The 18,116-nt window shown below is 51.2% G+C and overlaps 2 protein-coding genes across 6 annotated transcripts in view; both read left to right on the top strand.

The window, feature by feature from the left end:
* The first annotated feature begins 1,051 nt into the window (after positions 1–1,051).
* LOC105710931 (myotubularin-related protein 4-like) overlaps positions 1,052–18,116 on the top strand; it is a 70,104-nt gene continuing 53,039 nt past the window's right edge. Inside the window, exons 1-9 of one of the 5 annotated variants that reach the window (XM_064378173.1) lie at positions 4,525–4,591; positions 8,851–8,940; positions 9,298–9,414; positions 10,299–10,381; positions 12,777–12,937; positions 13,054–13,150; positions 13,345–13,458; positions 16,647–16,840; positions 17,090–17,270. In XM_064378173.1, the coding sequence (XP_064234243.1) occupies positions 4,547–4,591; positions 8,851–8,940; positions 9,298–9,414; positions 10,299–10,381; positions 12,777–12,937; positions 13,054–13,150; positions 13,345–13,458; positions 16,647–16,840; positions 17,090–17,270 (1,082 nt within the window). In that variant the 5' untranslated portion in view covers positions 4,525–4,546. Of the gene's footprint in view, positions 1,138–2,167; positions 2,256–2,340; positions 2,380–4,524; positions 4,592–8,850; positions 8,941–9,297; positions 9,415–10,298; positions 10,382–12,776; positions 12,938–13,053; positions 13,151–13,344; positions 13,459–16,646; positions 16,841–17,089; positions 17,271–18,116 lie in introns of those variants that run through there. The other 4 variants (XM_064378171.1, XM_064378172.1, XM_064378170.1 and 1 more) reach the window with 4 other exon arrangements.
* Positions 5,860–8,432, top strand: LOC135275669 (RNA-binding protein Musashi homolog 1-like). The gene is made up of 6 exons (XM_064377988.1): positions 5,860–7,023; positions 7,141–7,212; positions 7,365–7,395; positions 7,800–7,906; positions 8,160–8,265; positions 8,326–8,432. The coding sequence occupies exons 1-6, from the start codon at positions 6,100–6,102 to the stop codon at positions 8,430–8,432; spliced, it is 1,347 nt and encodes a 448-aa protein (XP_064234058.1). The 5' UTR covers positions 5,860–6,099.

The following is an 18,116-nucleotide window of genomic DNA, read 5'->3' as shown; positions in this document are numbered from 1 at the left end:
TCTTCCTGGAACTTACCAACTGTACTGAAGTTTCAGTGTTCTAGAAACAAAGAGAGGTGAGGACCCATTAGCCCCGGGGCTTGGTATTAAAGCGCTCAGGCCCACTCCAGACCTGAGAATATTAGCTGAGGATCTGAATCAACTGTTTTCCATTTCTGTCGGTTGGTGGTATCGCGGGTCCACAGCGACCTCCAGCGGCCATCCTCTGTCTTGTGGTCTGTTCTGGGTCCCCGGGAAAGAAAGAAAGGGAGGGGCGATAAATCGGGTTCTTGGGAGCGTCCTGGTCTCCCTTCCCTTTACAGACTAGGGGGTCACAGCTAGTTACTGGCAGTCTCAGATCCAGATTTTCCATCTCTCGGATGAAAGTTCTTCACTCAGGACTAGCAGCACAATGCAGGTTGTGAAGAACGGCAGGGTCGTTTATCGATACAGTGAATGTTGGAGGAACCCAACCAGACACAGGAAGGGGGAAATCCCAGCCAGTCGGAGATGACCAAGACGGAACCTCAGGCCTAGCCCTCCCTTCTCTCCTAGCCTGCAAGTTTTTCTCCTATTCTGGCGTTGGGACCAGATGACAGCAGCGAAACCAAAACGGGAATGGATAAACTGAGGTGCCACTGGGGATCTGTTTGAGAAAGACCTCCAGGGCGGGGCCATCACCGGAAGTGGCTTAAGGCTTGTACCCTACAATGCCCGCCTCTAATTGCGCTACCAGTAGGCGACTAGCCGCCCCCACTTCCGGTCCCCAGAGCTGTAGCCGGCAGCCCCCTCTTTACTGTTCTCCTATTGGCTACCGCAAGGACGCGCTGTGATTTCCCATTGGTCGCGTCTAATCTCCGGCGCCGCGCCTCCTCCTTCCAGATACAGTCTTGTCTTCCGGCATCCGATTGGCTAAAGGCTGGGAGGGCGTCTGCCCGTCTCGACCAATGAGTGGCGTTGAGAGTGAGGGCGGTGGCTGCGTGATTGGGGGCAGGGCGGGACTTGGCGAGGCTATTGGCCAGGGCAGGCACAGGCTAGAGATATAATTGGTTGAGGAGAAGAGCACCGTGGTGGGGTCGGGACGGCGCGGCCTCAGCAGCTGCGGGAGACGAAAGTGGCTAGAGCGCGGCCTCGGAGGGTCGGGCGGACGCCGCCTGGGTGAGTCACCGTGCCCCTTGCACTGCGAGCCTGGGAACCGCAGCGACCACGTCTTGCCCGGCTCCGCCTTGGCTCCCACAGGCTTTCCTGAGTCCCGCCTTCTGTCATTTGGGGCTCCGCCTCCGAGTCTTTAGGCTCCGCCCCTAGAACCTGGGCACCTGGGCTCCCTTGCCAATCTGGCCCGCCCCCGGGACCAGATCTCCTAGGCCTGAAAACCCTGGGCCTCCCAGGCCTCATCCTTGTCCTTCCTACCCTCCCTTCGTTCCCTGGAGCTGCGTGCCAGTGGGCGGTGAGGCAGCACCTCCGGCTTGCCTCTTGCGGGTTCCCCCATGAGGGAAAGTGGTCTAGGGAAGAGGGTACTGTGAACAGGGAGGTGGGCAGGACCACAGATGGAGGATTTTATCCCCGCAGTCTCCCACAGGGCTCTGCTGTACTGCCCCTGAGGATAGCAGGCATGAAGGAAAGTGTCAGTGAAACCTGGGCCTGGCTTCCTAAGTAAGCCTAGGAGGCCCAATCCCTGTTACTTGGGCTCGTTGGACAGATGCTGACTCCAAGGCCTGAATTGGCCTGATCCTATTCCTGTTGTGTGGGCTCCTCTCCATAACCTCCACCCAATTTGGTATCAAGTACACTCCGCAGGACGTGTGCCTGTGCAGCCCTGCTGCCCTCTGATCACAGGTTGTGGTCCCCCCCCCGCCCCCCCACTTGTCCCACTTTGGACTCTGCCCCCAGTAAACAGGTCAGGTAGGTACTACTCTGAGACTCAGAGACTGGCAAAACATTCCTGTGGATTCATGCCCCTTCAGCCACTGCCACTTTGCCCAAAGATTCAGGGCCCAAAATGAGCCCCAGTTGGGCAGGCTTTGTCTCTTCAGAGTTGGCAGTTCTGTTGCCCCACAAAGAAGTGTTCTCCCTTTGCATCTGGGAATCAGGACTCCTGAGTTCTGGTGAATAATCTTGGATGGCACTCATTCCTGCTCCAGAACCTCGTGGCTGACTTTATGCCCTGCAGGATCACTTGTGGCTTTCTCCCTATGTAGCTCCCATTGCCTCTCTGGTATGGTGACTTGTGGACAGACCAGGGTCTCTGCGAGGGAGAAGAATATGTTGTAGAGAAGGTCAGAGGTAGATGGGTAGCATTTGTTGATTCTATGGTAATGTTGATGGGGCTCTTTACTTTTATGTTCCTCTGTCTTCTTACAGTGAGAAGCAGGCAGCCAGGACCCTTGCCACGGTAGAATGGTGAGTACTGTTTCTTTCCTCAGGCCATTGTGTTTTCTGTAATCCCTGTGTCTTTCTCTGTGAAGCTGCCTACACCTTGAGCTCCAGGCTACCCTGTTCAGCTCCTAAACAGGTTCATCTGCCCTGGAGATAAATTAGGGTGTCTTCAGATTGCAAAACATTAGCCAGTATTCAGCACTGGGCCTGGAAGCTTCTAGAGATCTTTTTTGTGCTATGCTTCACACCACCTGCCCACACTGGCTCTATTAACCCTTCACAACAGCCCTCCTCTTTTCTTCTTGTGTCCCCGGTAGGATCTCTGTGTTCTGGTCTGAAAAGCCAGGCCTTCTTTATCTCAGGATCCTTGGACTTCTGGTGGGTCTTTTGAATATTGTGGATGCTATATCAGGAGTGACTCCACCAAAACTGTGGGGCTTCTCCAGCTCCAGGGTGCTGCTGTTAAGCCACTACAGGTGACAGCTGACTGAATGTCTATCAGGATAGCATCTTCAGGGTGCCCAGAATATCACTAGAGGTAGTTTACAATGATCCTGTGAATTTTCCATTAATTGTAACTGCCCTTCTCTCACCCCAAGTCCAGGGAATACCATAATTCCTGAGAGCCAGGAGGAGGCAGTGAGATGTGTAAGGCCTAGAGAGCTTTAGGCCCTGGCTCAGACCAGGCCCTTAACCTGGTGGTATCTCTTCAGTTTCTTTTAGATGTCCTTTGTGCTTAGCGGCAGGTTAAAGAATTCAGTAGATGAGAGGATTTCCTCCTTCCCTCCCTTCCTTCCATAGACATGTGGATTTGGTGTGTGCATTATTAGTTCGGTCTCTTCTCGGAAAGCCTGCTGGTTTGGGCCCCCACCAACAGATTGCTCCTTTTTTCTCTTCTGGGATACCGTGAAAAGAGCATTGGCTTCAGAGTCAGCTTCATCTAATTTCAAATCCTAGCACACCACTTAGGTAAATTGCATACTTTCTCTCTAAGCTTAAGTCTCACCAGCAAGACAGGATAAGGTTTACTTCTTGAGGGGTTGAAAAGTTTTAGTGAGATAATGTTAGAAACTGCCTGGCTCATTGTAGATGCTTAATAAAATGTCAGGTTTTCTTTTATCCCTCCCTTCTCCCCCCGGACAAGACAAAAGCCCTGGTGTCTGAAAGTTACCAGGTGCAGGAAGTTTGGGGTTCCAGCAAGCTCCCTCTGTGACTCTTGGTGATATTTTGAGCCCCTTCTTCCTGCTCCTTATTCCTTGGCCCTCTACCCAACTCTCTCCACTCCTCTGCTCCTGAGTTTCAAGTTTCGTTTTTGTATAACTTCTGTGGTCCATACTTCCAGCTCTTCTCTTTCCCAGACTAAGAAATCCTTTCTCCTTGAAGAAGGACTTTCTTACCCAGAGATCAGAATGTGAAACAAGGGAGAGATGGAGCTGAAGGAGTTGGGTTTGGTAGGGGTATTGGAATAAAAAGCTCATTTCCCTTTCCAGGAGCGTGGAATGACTAACCTGGCACCATTCTAAGGGGAAAGAAGGGTTTAGCCAAGTCACAGGATTGAAGGACCCTGATGGGCAGGGGCATGGTGGGTAGTGGTTTTGGAGTGAAAGGAGGAAGCAAATGGGTTGTGGGTAGGTGAGCTCCACCTTGGGATCCAGAGCAGGTGTCTGGGGAACTTAGAGAGGAGGGGAGGGCATGGGGATGGGTTTCTAAGAAGGCATGGGAAAAAGATAAATGAGAAGATGTAGGCGGTCTTGTTTTCTGCTCCAGGCCGTCTGTCTGGGCGGTCCCATAGCCCAGATTTCTGAAAGCCCCTAAAGGTCCCTAGAGTGGGGTACGCCCTCGGACAAGGCCCAGGGTCCCCGGGGAGGGAGGAGCCTGGGGCTGTGGGTGGGGCTTGTGGAGCCGCCCCGCCCCTGCCTCCGCCTTCCCGCCGCGTCCTGGGCTCTCCCCTCGCCCCGCTCCCCTCCCTTCCGCGCTCGTGCTGGAGGACGGAGCTGGGCCCGCTCCATTGTGAAAAGGAGGGGAGAGGCGTGCGGGAGCCGTGCTGAGGGCCCGCTACCAGCGCCCTCACCTCCGGGCCGCCGCGGCTGCACCTGGCGGTCCCCGCAGCCGGGATGCAGCGGGCGCCCGGGGCTAGCGGGCAGCGCAGCGGCTCCGGGGGCATGTGCGCTGGCCCAGACCGCCCGTGACCATGAGCCTGACCGCCCGCGTCTCCTGCTCCATGCTTAGCTGCTTCGTAAGTGCTCACCCTGCCTTTGGGTGCCTAGGAGACCGACGCTTGCTTGCGCCCACAGCCTCGCCCAGGGTCAGCCCTCGATTTCAGCCCATCCCCCTTCCCAAGGCCCCTGGCCCGACCCCGAATGTTTAGGGGCAGGGAAGTTGGGTTAATTCTTTTATTTCTTGGACTAGCTTCAATCTTTGGGTGCCGGGGATGGTCGAAGGCCAGGAATGGAAATTCTGTGGTCCATCCTGGCCCCGCAGCCACTGCCCTTGACTGCAGATCTCCAGGCCCCGCCCTGCGGGGGTACATCCCTTTACCTCCGCCTCTCCATCTTGGTCCCACCCGCTGTATCCTTGCTTGGAGATGTGGGATGTGGCCAGTAGGCTGCATGGGATGTTAGGGGGGCTGGTCAGGGAGCGCGGATGTTCTGTGAGCTGGCTCGGGACTCCAGTCCCTTCTCTCTTCCACCACTCCATCCCTCACCTGACATGCCAGCCTTTTCTCCTTGACTGTCTCCCGGACAGCCTCTCTTCTCCATCTTCCCTGCCTCTGCAGGGTTTCTTACCTCTGCATCATTCCCGGTCCTCCCCTCCTCCCTCGCTGGCTGATGCTCCTTCCCAGCTTCCCCCATCTGTCCTCTCAGCTGTCCCCCCCTTCCCCGTGGGTGTCTGCCAGGCCTCCTCTCTCTCTCTCTCCCCTGGCTGTCCTTGGGTCTCCTGGCTCCTCCCAGGCCCGTGGATCCCCTTGGGTCCCCTCCCTGGTGGTTGGGTGGGGAGTTCCTTCTTCTTGTCGTGGGTATTCCTCAGGAATTCCCCTCTGATTAGCAGGCAGAGCAGGTTACTTGGCAGGTAATGGGGGCTTGTCAGCAGTGTGGGCCTAACAAGAAGATAAGCCCAGCTCCCAAACACATCTTCCTTTTGAAAGCATCAGTGAAGGCCCTCTAGAGGCGTGGGACTGAATCCCCCCACCCACTCCTCTTTGTCTCCCTCACCCACCAGATTGAAGCTTCAGTGGCTGCAGGGGCCTGATTTCCCTCCTCTCTATAACCAGCTGCCACACCTGGCTCCTTTTCCTCAGGACAGCGCTTTCCCATCCCCATTCCTGCCTTACCCTTACATGGGTCTAAGGAAAAGAGGCTTTCTTTTTCTTAGTTTTCTCTCCTCCATTTTTGAAATGTTGGTCGTATAGGAGAGTCCCTCTTTGAAGAGTGCAGGTTCCCAATTCCTCCTGCGGCCTCACTCTTTTCTTAGGCTTAAAAGTCTTGAGTATTCTCTCCATTTCACCCTTACCTGTCTCCAACCAAGGCAGATCTCTTTTTCCTCCTCTGGTGACCGGAACGTTTAGAGGTGTGTGTGTGTGGTTGTCTGTGAATTTCTTGGTGGGGGAGGGGAGTAGAATGAACCTCATGGGCTAAGCAGAGCTTGGTGGCTTAGAACTGTGGCCTTCCGAGGGGGCAGCATGGCTTGTCCGGCCGGCCCCCTTCGCCGTGCTCCTCATCTGCACCGCGCCACCCGCGGCTGCCGATGGACACTGACGCGCCCCAGCCTGGCCTTGCCTCCCCAGACTCGCCGCACGACCCCTGCAAGATGTTCATCGGGGGACTCAGTTGGCAGACTACGCAGGAAGGGCTGCGCGAATACTTCGGCCAGTCCGGGGAGGTGAAGGAGTGTCTGGTGATGCGGGATCCCCTGACCAAGAGATCCAGGGGTTTCGGCTTCATCACTTTCATGGACCAGGCTGGGGTGGATAAAGTGCTGGCGCAATCGCGGCACGAGCTCGACTCCCAAACAATTGACCCCAAAGTGGCCTTCCCTCGGCGAGCACAGCCTAAGATGGTGACTCGAACGAAGAAGATCTTTGCGGGGGGACTGTCGGTGAACACCACAGTGGAGGACGTGAAGCAATATTTTGAGCAATTTGGGAAGGTGGACGATGCCGTGCTGATGTTTGACAAAACCACCAACAGGCACCGAGGGTTCGGGTTTGTCACATTTGAGAGTGAGGACATCGTAGAGAAAGTGTGTGAAATCCATTTTCATGAAATCAACAACAAAACGGTGGAATGTAAGAAAGCTCAGCCAAAGGAGGTGATGTCGCCGATGGGCTCTGCCCGGGGAAGGTCTCGAGTCATGCCCTACGGAATGGACGCCTTCATGCTGGGCATCGGCATGCTGGGTTACCCGGGTTTCCAAGCCGCAACCTACGCCAGCCGGAGTTATACAGGCCTTGCCCCTGGCTACACCTACCAGTTCCCCGAATTCCGTGTAGAGCGGACCCCTCTCCCGAGCGGCCTAGTCCTCCCCGAGCTTAAAGCCATTCCTCTCACTGCCTACGGACCAATGGCGGCAGCAGCGGCCGCGGCAGCTGTGGTTCGAGGGACGGGCTCTCACCCCTGGACGATGGCTCCCCCTCCAGGGCCCTTTGATTGCCACAGCCTTCACCAATGGGTACCACTGAAGCAGGGGATGGTGGCAGGAGCGCCCCAGCCTGCAACTGACTGAGGACCGCGAGTGAGCCAGCCAGGGGGCGGGAGACCTCAGCCGCAGCCGCCGTCTCCCCCGCAGCGACTTGGACCCGCTACTGCCTGCCCCCCACTCCCCGGGCCCCCGGCCCCTGCCCTGCCGCCCCCCGACGGCGTCTGGCTCCCTTACTAACGTCCCCCTCTTCCGCCCTCGCCCCGGCCCTACCTGCCCCTCTCCCGGCCCCACCCGCTTTTATTCATTTTGGACCAGCCCTCTGGTCCACCCCTCTTGGGTCTGCGCCCCCCCTCCCTGCCTTGCCCCCCTAGGACCGCCCCCTCCCCAACAGGCTTTGGATTTGTGCATAGCTAGAGTGAAGGCGGGGCGGGGGGGGGAGGAGCCTGCTACAGGCCGCAGCCCAACCCCTGTTTTTTATTCTGATTTCCCCTCCTCTGCTCTTTCCTTTTTTTTTCCTTAATACTTTTAAAAGTATTTCTAGGTTTGTGAATGTGAAGCCCCAGGCCGCAGGGGGCAAGGGGCCAGGTGCCCCCCACCAGCTGAGAACAAAGTATCTATCTGGGTGTGGGCCCCTGGCTGCCTCCCTCCAGCCCCGGAGAGGAGGGCAGGGCTGCGGGGAGGCCAGGCCGAGCCCCTGGAACCATCCCGTCCTGTATCATATGTAAATACTGTGAGGTGATGCGCCCACCCCTCTCGAATGCCCCCGGGGGTGAGGGCTCCCCCCTCCCCTGTTTCTGTCCCCTCAGACACCGTTACTGTAAGCTTGCAGGCCTCAGCTGTGGCCGCGGTAGGCCTGCTCTCTCGGGCCCTCAGGGTCAAGGCCTTGGTTGGGCCTGCCCACCCCAAAAACGCGGTGTGGGGGCGAAGGGCGCGGGAAGAGAAAGGCTTGCCAGAGACACTGCTGGACGGGAATTAACTCTCCAAAGGGCTCCCCTGCCCCTACCTAGGTTGGGTCTTCGTGGTTTCTGCTCTGAGCCTCTCCCCATTCCCCCTCGACCCCCGCCATGAGTGGGCACCAGGGGACGCTCTGGCGAGGGCAGCCCCTAGGGGAAAGCAAAGGGCGTCTCAGGGAACTCCCACATTCTCTCACTGACGTTCCCCACCAGGATGACCCCACAGCCAGCGTCCCTTGGCAGCCCTTCACCCCAGAGCCCCCTTCTAGGAAAAAGAGAGGCTCCAGGCGTGAGGCCTTCATGAACAGTGGCCTGGCTGGTGTGGCAGGGCCGAGGCCCACCCACTGCCATCCCCATTCTCTGTGTCCCTGTCCCCCAGGTCTGAGGCCCAGGGCCCCAGCTCTCTTCCCCAGCATTGCCCCACCCGGAAACCCGGCCTTTGGAGAGTTAATTGTCTGTGTGAGGTGCTTAACCTATCAGCCCTGAGAACACAAAGCAATAATCTTTGTTACTGAGATACGTCGCGGTTCATGTTTTTTTTTTTTTTTAATGTTTCCTAATAAAAGAGAAACTGCATTTTATTGGTTTTTATTTTTAATTTTCTACATGTTTGTGCTGACTCCTGAGACACTTAGCTCCCCATCTCCCATCCCCTCACCCTTCCAGTCCTCTGGGCCCCACCGCGGGCTCAGGACCCTGGAATTCCGTTTTCTGATTTGTCTGGGATTTTTCTTTTTAAAGATGTTACATGGTGTTTCCAAGCCAGCAAGTTACCACCCTCCAGTGTCTCTTCTCTCCACATCTGTAACTTCTTTTTCCAGGTTTTATTTTCAGTTTTAAATTCCTAATAAATTATTTGAAAACGGTAAAAAAAAAAAAAAAAAAAACTGTGGCCTTCCTACAGGGTGAGGAGGGCCCCCCCAGCCTGGAGTACATCCAAGCCAAGGATCTGTTCCCCCTCAAGGAACTAGTGAAGGAGGAGGAGAATCTTCAGGTAAGGAGGAGTTGGGGGCCAGGATAGATGGGGCTTCCTGCCCAGTTAGAAAAACATCCTCCCTTCCCCCAAATATCTTCAAGGGGATCTGGTCCCGGAGCTCTGGCTTCCTGCTCTGTGGTCTCTGGAGGAGGAGGGTTTGTCTGTGTATCCTGGAGCTGTTGGCCCCAGGGAAGGAAAGGCAGCTTTCCTCCACAGCTGTTGCCTGGTGCTCTCACTGTAGAGAGTACTCTCCTCTCCTGCCTTGGTCCACAATTTCCAGAGCTTTTCCAGAGGGGATTCCACAGAGCAGGGGCTGTAGAGGAGGATGAGGCGGTCACTCACTTCTGGACTGAGGGTTTCTCTGCCCCTTGACAGGTCCCCTTCACAGTGCTGCAGGGTGAGGGCGTAGAGTTCCTGGGCCGGGCAGCCGATGCCCTCATTGCCATCTCTAACTACCGGCTGCATATCAAATTCAAGGACTCTGTCATCAACGTGAGTTTCTGTATTGTTCTCCTACCCCTACGCTAAAATCCCTGTGAAGTTCAAGGTGGGATTATTCCAAAGCTCTCCTTGATCATGTCTTTAAAAAAGTTGGAGGCTGGGCGTGGTGGCTCATGCCTGTAATCCCAACACTTTGGGAGGCCAAGGCAGGCGGATCACTTGAGGTCAGGAGTTCAAGACCAGCCTGGCCAACATAGTAAAACTCTGTTTCTACTAAAAATACAAAAATTAGCTGGGCTTGGTGATGTGCACCTGTAGTTCCAACTACTTGGGAGACTGAGGTACAGGAATTGCTTGAACCCAGGAGTCAGACATTGCAGTGAGCCGAGATTGTGCCACTGCACTCCAGCCTGGGCGACAGAGTGAGACGACGCCTCAAAAAATAAAAAATATATAAAAAGTTGGGGTTCCCTTCTCTTTCTCTCTGACCTCATGTTTTCCGGCCTTATTTTCCTAGCTATAGCTCTGTTTCTGGCTCATTCTCTTTTCTCCTGTCTTTCCATTATTCTATTACCGGCCCTTCTAGGGAGCATGGTGGCATTGTTGGAAGAGCACAGGCTTTGGAGTCAGCCAAACCTGGGCTCTTTTCCTGCATTGCCACTCACCAGCTGGGTGACCATGGTCAAGTCACCTAACTGAGGCTTGATTTTTCTCCTCAATAATATGGGCTGAAAACACCTGCCATGCAGGGTTATTGGGATCATTAATTGGGATCACATATGCAGAGTACTTTGTCCAGTTACCAGATGCTTAACAGGCCCTCAGTAAATGTCAGTTTCCTTCCTGCTATTGATACATCAGTGCCTAGGCTGGGGTGAGGGTAAGGAGTGGTGCCCAGTGAAGGGTCTGAGCTTCAGTTTGCCCTTCCTCTAAAGGTCCCCCTCCGGATGATTGACAGTGTGGAGAGCCGTGATATGTTCCAGTTGCACATTTCCTGCAAGGACTCCAAAGTGGTCAGGTGAGAACCACGGGGCCTCACGCAGGTCCTCTGACCCTAGTCTCATCCAGATCTCTGTGCTGCAGGGTTTCTCTGGTACAAGAGAGGAAAGATCCTGCCTCACTTTCCCCAGTCAGAGGAAAAGGTGAAGACCATGTTCTGGGTTGGGATCTTGACCTGAAAAAATGGGGGTAATGCTTAGTTCATGGAGTCATTGGAAGGATTATGTGAGATAATGTGTGTGACAGCACTGAGGACAATATCTGGCACAGAGCACTCACATTATTGGTTTATTTATTCATTTGATATACATGTATTGAATACCCAACTCAATGCTAGACTGTTTTAAGTCCTGGGGATACAGCAAGGAACCAATAGACAAAATTTTCTCTTCTCGGAGAGCTTACATCCCAATGAGGAGATACCATCAGTAAGTAATAAGTAAAATTTGTGAAATGATAATAAGTGTAAAGGAAAAAAATAAAGCAGGGAAAGGGAATATGGAGTGCTATGAGGGTGAAGATTGTAAAATAAAGTAATCAGGGCAGTATACGCCTGTAATCCCAGCACTTCGGGAGGCTAAGGTGGGAGGGTCGCTTCAGCTTAGGAGTTCAAGATCAGCATGGGCAACATGGCAAGACCTTGTCTCTACTAAAAGCAGAAAAAATTAGCCAGGTGTGGTGATATATGCCTGTAGTCCCAGCTACTCAAAAGGTTGAGATGGGAGGATCTCTCGAGCCTGAGAAGTCGAGGCTGCAGTGAGCTGTGATTACATCACTGTAATCCAGCCTGGGTGACAGAGTGAGACCCTGTCTCAAAGCCAAACAAAAGTGATCAGAGAAGCTGCACCAAAAAGGTGGCATTTGAGTCAAGACCTGAAGAAAGTGACCTTGTGGGTATTTTGGGGAAGAGTGTGCCAGAGAGAGAGAATGGCAAGTGGAAAGGCCCTGAGGTGGGTGTGTACCTGCACATTGGAAGACTGGCAGGGAGTCTGGTGTGGCTGGAGTAGAGTGCATGTTGGTGAAGGGTGGTGGGTTACAAGATCTGAGAGCGAAGTCGGGTGTCGGACAGTTTGGGTGTCATGATGACTGGCTTTTACTTTGACAGAACAGAGAAACCACTGGAGGGTTTTGAGCAAAGGAGTGATGTGATCTGATTAATGTTTCATAGGGTCATGCTGGCTGCTATATTGAGACTAGATGAAAGAGAATGGGGGCAAGAGCAAAAGCAGAAACGAGGAGGCTAGTTAGGAAGCCATTGCGGTTACCCAGGTGAGAGATCGTGGCAGCCTGTCTGAGGCGGTAGCAGCCGAAGTGGTGAGAAGCAGTCAGATTCTGGGTGTAGTTTGAAGGTGGAGATGAGAAGATTTGCTGACAGATTGAAAATGAAAGAAAGGAATCTAGGATGACTCTGAGGTTCATTAAAAGGATAACCAGTTGAGAGCCTACCATGTGCTCAGGTCTATGGGGGATTTAGAAGGAGCATTCACATTGCCCTTCCCTTCAAGGAGGCTAAAGCCTAGCTGCTGGAAGAAGACTTAACATGTGGCAATATGCTATGGAAAGATATGTTGCTTAGTACTCCAAGCAGGCCAGGCATGGTGGCACATGCCTGTAATCCCAGTACTTTGGGAGGCTGAGGTGGGAGGATTGCCTGAGCCATATAGAGAGACCCCATCTCTACAAAAAATTTAAAAAGTTAGCCAGATGTGGTGGTACACAATTATGGTGCACCTCGACCCAGGAGGTCAAGGCTGCAGGGAGCCGTGATCATACTACTATATTCCAGCCTGGATGGCAGAGCAAGAACAAGACCCTGTCTCCAAAAAAAAAAAAAAAAAAAGTATATTTATTTATTTATTCCAAGCACATTAAGAATCAAGAAAGGAAGGAGTTTCTGAAATAGAGTTGGTTAGGAAGGCTTTAAGGAAGAAGTGAGATTAAAACTATCTTCAAAGCATCAGTAGGATGTGGCTAGGCAGAGAGGAGACATTATCAAGCAGAAGATAAAAACCAAGGAGATGGGAAGGATGTGAGCAGGACTTCCCACCTGAATCAGAAGGTTTGAGTTAGGGAGTCATGGGAGATAACACTGGTCCATTAGGGTAGGGACAAGGAGTGCAGATGTTCAGGGCCATGTGGTAGCATTTAGATTTCATATGAGAGGTGGTAGGGCCCCAGTTGAGAGAATAAATATGCCTCAAATACAGGAGTTCTTGGGAAGAGAATTATCACAAGAGACAACTTCTGTTGGGTCTTGGCCAGTGTCCCTGGTTCCCCCACCCTGAGTCCCCACTGCCTTACCTGCTGCTTTGCAGCCTCCTCTCCTCACAGCCGTCCTGTGGCTTTTGACCCTGATAGCCCCATGGCACAACTGCACTTTGCCTCATCCAGGCCTGTGGCTTCTTGCCTGGCAGGTGCCACTTCTCCACTTTGAAGCAGTGCCAAGAGTGGCTCTCACGGCTAAGCCGAGCCACAGCAAGACCTGCCAAGCCTGAGGACCTCTTTGCCTTTGCCTACCATGCCTGGTGCCTGGGGCTGACGGAGGAGGACCAGCACACTCACTTGTGTCAGCCAGGTAAGGCCAATCTGTTTGCTTTGGGAGGCTGCTTCTTACCCCTTGGTTCTCATCCCTCCTCCACCGCTGTACATTGGTGCTCTGGGAAGCTAACCGCCATGGGGGCTCTGTTGCAGGTGAGCACATACGATGTCGGCAGGAGGCGGAGCTCGTGAGGTTGGGCTTTGACCTGCAGAATGTCTGGAGAGTCTCACACACCAACAGCAACTACAAGTGAGAGGGTTGGGGGACCAAAATCCCTTCCACACCACACCACTTCCATGTTTGGGTAAAGCATGGTGGGCACAGCTCCTGAGTCTGTGAGGGAGGAAGGCTCCCGGTTTTTCTTCCCACAAAGCCATCCCCAGGAATCTTGTCATCACATGTCTTAGACCCAGTTCGGTGACTCCCATCTGGTCTTTTCTCAGATTGTGCCCCAGTTACCCCCAGAAGCTGCTGGTTCCTGTGTGGATCACTGACAAAGAGCTGGAGAACGTGGCTTCCTCCCGCTCCTGGAAGCGGATCCCTGTGGTTGTGTATCGGTGAGGCAATGGGGCTGGGAAGTAGGGAGGCCGTTTCTTATGCAACAAGGAAAGAGTCAAAATTGGAGGTTTTGGGTAACCTGGTTGACTGGGAATTGACACTCTGGGGAAGTATGAAATAATTTTAAAACAAAAACTATCGAAGTTTTTTCTCCTAAGAATAAGGCTATTAGGAAGTTTATTCATCTCCCCCCCTTTTTTTAGAGTGGAGTGTGTGTGTGTGTGTGTGTGAAACACTGCATTAGTATGGGGGTTGGCAAACTGGCCTGCAGACCAAATCTGGCTTATAACCTATTATATAAAATGGCTTGTAAGCTGTGAGTGGTTTCTACATTTTTAAAGAGCCATTTAAAATGTAAAAAAGCAAACATAAGAATATATGACAGAAACTGGTTGTGACCCACAAAGCCAAAAATTTGTTGTCTGGTTTTTTACTGAAAATGTTTGCGGGGGGGGGGGGCAGTTCAAGAAACTTCCTTTTTCGAGAGAGATCCAAGATGGCTGATCACTAGCAGCTCGGGCACCTAGCTCCCAGTGAAAGCGCAGAGAACGAGAGGACGCCACATTTTCAGACGAATATTTGTTGCTCACGGACTAAGAGATTCCCGGCGGAGGAGCCCCATGGGTCGCCAGGGCGACTCTTGTGGCCAGGGCGGTGGTTTAGCTGGTGCCTTAGAGCGGCAGTTCTTGGTGCAGAGTCCGGAGATTCCCAGGCAGAAAAGCACCATCAATCTTAACACCGCTGTTTTGGCCGGCGCAGTGGATTGCTCAGATTTCGGCGCTGGGAATCAAAAAGTTGGACGTCCGCTCAGAGACCTAGTTAGAAAGTCAGTAATTACAAAGACGACAGAGGGATAAATATATAATGAAGGGAAGAAAGCAGCCTAAAAAGGCAGAGAATACTCAAAATCAGAATGCCTCTCCCTCTACAGGGGATCGCAATTCCTCATCAGTAACGGAACAAGGCTTAATGGAGAACGAGTGTGTTCCAATAACAGAAGCAGGTTTCAAAATGTGGGTGATAAGAAACTTCCGTGAATTAAAAGAACTTGTTCTAACCCAATGCAAAGAAACTAAGAACCTTGAAAAAAGGTTTGATGAAATGCTAACGAGAATGGACAATTTAGAGAGGAACATAAGTGAATTGATGGAGCTGAAAAACACAACACGAGAACTTCGCGAAGCATGCACAAGTTTAAACAGTCAAATTGATCAAGCAGAAGAAAGGATATCAGAAGTCGAGGACCAGCTCAGTGAAATGAAACGAGAAGACAAGATTGGAGAAAAAAGGATAAAAAGGAATGAGCAAAGCCTCCAGGAAATATGGGACTATGTGAAAAGACCTAATTTACGTTTGATAGGTGTACCTGAATGTGATGAAGAGAATGAATCCAAGTTGGAAAATACTCTTCAGGATATTATTCAGGAAAACTTTCCCAAGCTAGCAAGGCAGGGTAATATTCAACTTCAGGTAATACAGAGAACACCACAAAGATATTCTTCAAGAAGACCAACCCCAAGGCACATAATCGCCAGATTTATTAGGGTTGAAATGAAGGAGAAAATACTAAGGGCAGCCAGAGAGAAAGGTCAAGTTACCCATAAAGGGAAACCTATCAGACTTACAGCAGATCTCTCAGCAGAAACCCTACAAGCTAGAAAAGAGTGGGGACCAATATTTAACATCCTTAAAGAAAAGAACTTTCAACCCAGAATTTCCTATCCAGCCAAACTAAGCTTTATGAGCGAAGGAAAAATTAAATCTTTTGCGAACAAACAAGTACTTAGAGACTTCACCACCACCAGGCCTGCTTTACAAGAGCTTCTGAAAGAAGCACTATACATATAAAGGAACAACCAATATCAGCCTTTCCAAAAATATATCAAAAAGCAAGAACATTAACACAATGAAAAATTTACATCAACTAATGGGCAAAACAGCCAGCTAGCATCAAATGGCAGTATTAAACTTATATATATTCTAATTGGATAAAAAGCCAAAACCCATCGGTATGCTGCATCCAGACCCATCTTACATGCAACAATACACAAAGACTCAAAACAAAGAGAAGGAGGAAGATTTACCAACCAAACAGAGAGTAAAAATAAATAAACAAAAAGCAGGAAATGCAATTCTCGCCTCTGATAAAGTAGATTTTAAATCAACAAAGATCAAAAGAGGCAAAGAAGGACATTACATAATGGCAAAAGGATTAATGTAACAAGAAGAGCTAACGATTCTGCAGATCAACGAGACAGAAAATTAACAAGGACATTCAGGACTTGAACTCAGACCCAGAACAAGTAAACTTAATAAACATTTATAGAACTCTCCACTTCAAATACACAAAACATACATTACCACCTCACACTTATTCCAAAAGTGACTACATAATTGGAAGTAAATCACTCCTCAGTAATCGCATAGCATATCATAGGGTTAAATGAAATATTGGTTGGCTGTTTGTTATTTTCTTCCCTTATTTTTTCCTGACTACATCATTAAGTATAATTATTGGTATAAAAGAGGTTTTCAAAACTCATTACTAAATTGCATTCTAGCCTGGGCAAGAAAGCAATACTCCCATTCTCTCTCTCTCTTTCTCTTTCTTTTTCCTCCTCTTCTTCATTCTTTTTTTTTCTTTCTTTCTAAAAAAAAAAAAAGATACTTCCTTTTTCTTGAATTCTTTAAAGATCTCTCAACCATCTTTGTTTTCCTATCTTTTCTTCAATGAAGTTCTGTGTTGAAGGATACTAAGAAAGTCTTCACTTCTCAACCACAAGCAAAAAAAAATAAAGAAAGAAAAGAAAATGTTTGCTGATGCCTGCACTAGAATATTGTAGCTAAAATAGAGTGCGACAGGGGGTAACCATGAAGTTTGGAATTGTTCCTGTTCTTGGCTCAGCCAGGCCTTGTTCTCCTGCTGGGTGTCTGTACCTGGAGCAGCTGCTGTGCGATGTGATGAGTCAAAGTCACCTTGAGCATACAGAGCCCATTTGAGGAAATACGTGTGATGGTGCTTTGTAAACTGTGAAGCCCACTAGTGATGTTGGGGCTTTTGGTTGCTCTTATGACCTGGATGAGTTGGTAGCCCCTGCTGACTCTAGAGACTTTGGTCTAACCCCCTGAGGTAGGCTGCTGGAGGCTTCGAATGCCAAGGGCATTACAGTTTCTTCTGTTTTGTCAGACACTTGCACAATGGGGCTGCTATCGCCCGCTGCAGCCAGCCAGAGATCAGCTGGTGGGGCTGGCGCAATGCTGATGATGAGTACCTGGTCACATCCATTGTTAAAGCCTGTGCCCTGGACCCAGGGACAAGGGCCAATGGGGGCTCCTTCAGCATCGGGAATGATACCAGCGAGGCGTGTGATGCTGACTTTGGTAAGGTGTGGTTGATGCTAACCTCCCAGGGAGCAGGCCCCCTCCTGCTTCATTGGCTCCCAGGGAGTCCCCAGTGAGAGTCTGGGAAGATGACAGCACACAGGGTGCTGGGGTCCCTGCCTTGTCGGAAGCTGTGGGGTGTGAGGGATGTCTAGTTTCATATTCCGCCTTCTGAGAGGGAGTACCAGAGGGCCAGTGGGAGGATGGGTGGCTGGCTGACTCAGGGGCTCCTCCCTGCTGTGTGTTTAGATTCCTCTCTGACCGCATGCTCTGGAGTGGAGAGCACAGCAGCCCCCCAGAAGCTGCTGATCCTGGATGCACGATCCTACATGGCAGCAGTGGCTAACCGGACCGAGGGTGGAGGCTGTGAATGTGAAGGTGTTGCTGTTATCCCAGTGTTTGCAGCCAGCCCGTGCTCTGGATGGCTTTGGTGAGGAGGGGGTTGTGGGTCCATTGTATAGTGGAAAGAACCCAAACGAACTGGCTTGGAATCACTACTTTGCTACCTTCTAGCTATGGCGATGACTATGCTGAAGGTGCTTAATCTGTCCAAGCTTTATTTTCTCTTCTATAAGAAGGAGATGTTACAAACCTTGCAAAATTGGTGGGACGATTAGAAGTTGCATATGTAGGCCAGGCACGGTGGCTCTTGCCTGTAATCCCAGCACTTTGAGAGGTGGAGGCGGGTGGATCGCTTGAGCTTAGGAGTTCGAGACCAGCCTGGGCAATATGATGAAACCCTGTCTCTATTAAAAACACAAAAAATTAGCTGGGCCTGGTGGTGCACGCCTGTGGTCCCATCCCAGCCACTCAGGAGACTGAGGCATGAGAATCGCTTGACCCTGGGAGACAGAGGTTGCACTGAGCTGATATTGTGCCACTGCACTCCAGCCTGGCTGACCATGACACCCTGTCTCAAAAAAGAAAAAGAAGTTATATAAAATTATTGGACAGAGCTGCTACTGTTTATTGAGAATTTATTATATATTGTCTTTCTAAGTACTACTATCATTGGTCATTACTGTTACTATTACTAGTATATGGCACCTGAGTCTCCAGAAATATAAGTGTGATTCCAATTTCAAGATTGTATTTAGTTCCCATCCTGGAATTCTCTGTCCTCCAGGGAAGCTTTGTCCATCAGGGCCACTCTTGTCCTGGATGCCTGTTCCCAGGACTTGCTTTTACGTCTCACTCTCCTGTCATGTCTACAGAGTAGTATCCCAACTGTGAGGTCATGTTCATGGGAATGGCCAACATCCATGCCATCCGGAAC

This window comes from Aotus nancymaae, unplaced genomic scaffold (genome assembly GCF_030222135.1).
Source record: "Aotus nancymaae isolate 86718 unplaced genomic scaffold, 86718_ANA_hifiasm-v0.15.2.pri h1tg000018l, whole genome shotgun sequence".
In the NCBI taxonomy this organism is placed as follows: domain Eukaryota; kingdom Metazoa; phylum Chordata; class Mammalia; order Primates; family Aotidae; genus Aotus; species Aotus nancymaae.
Note: the sequence above shows the minus strand (reverse complement) of the source record. Positions and strands in the feature narration are given on the sequence as shown.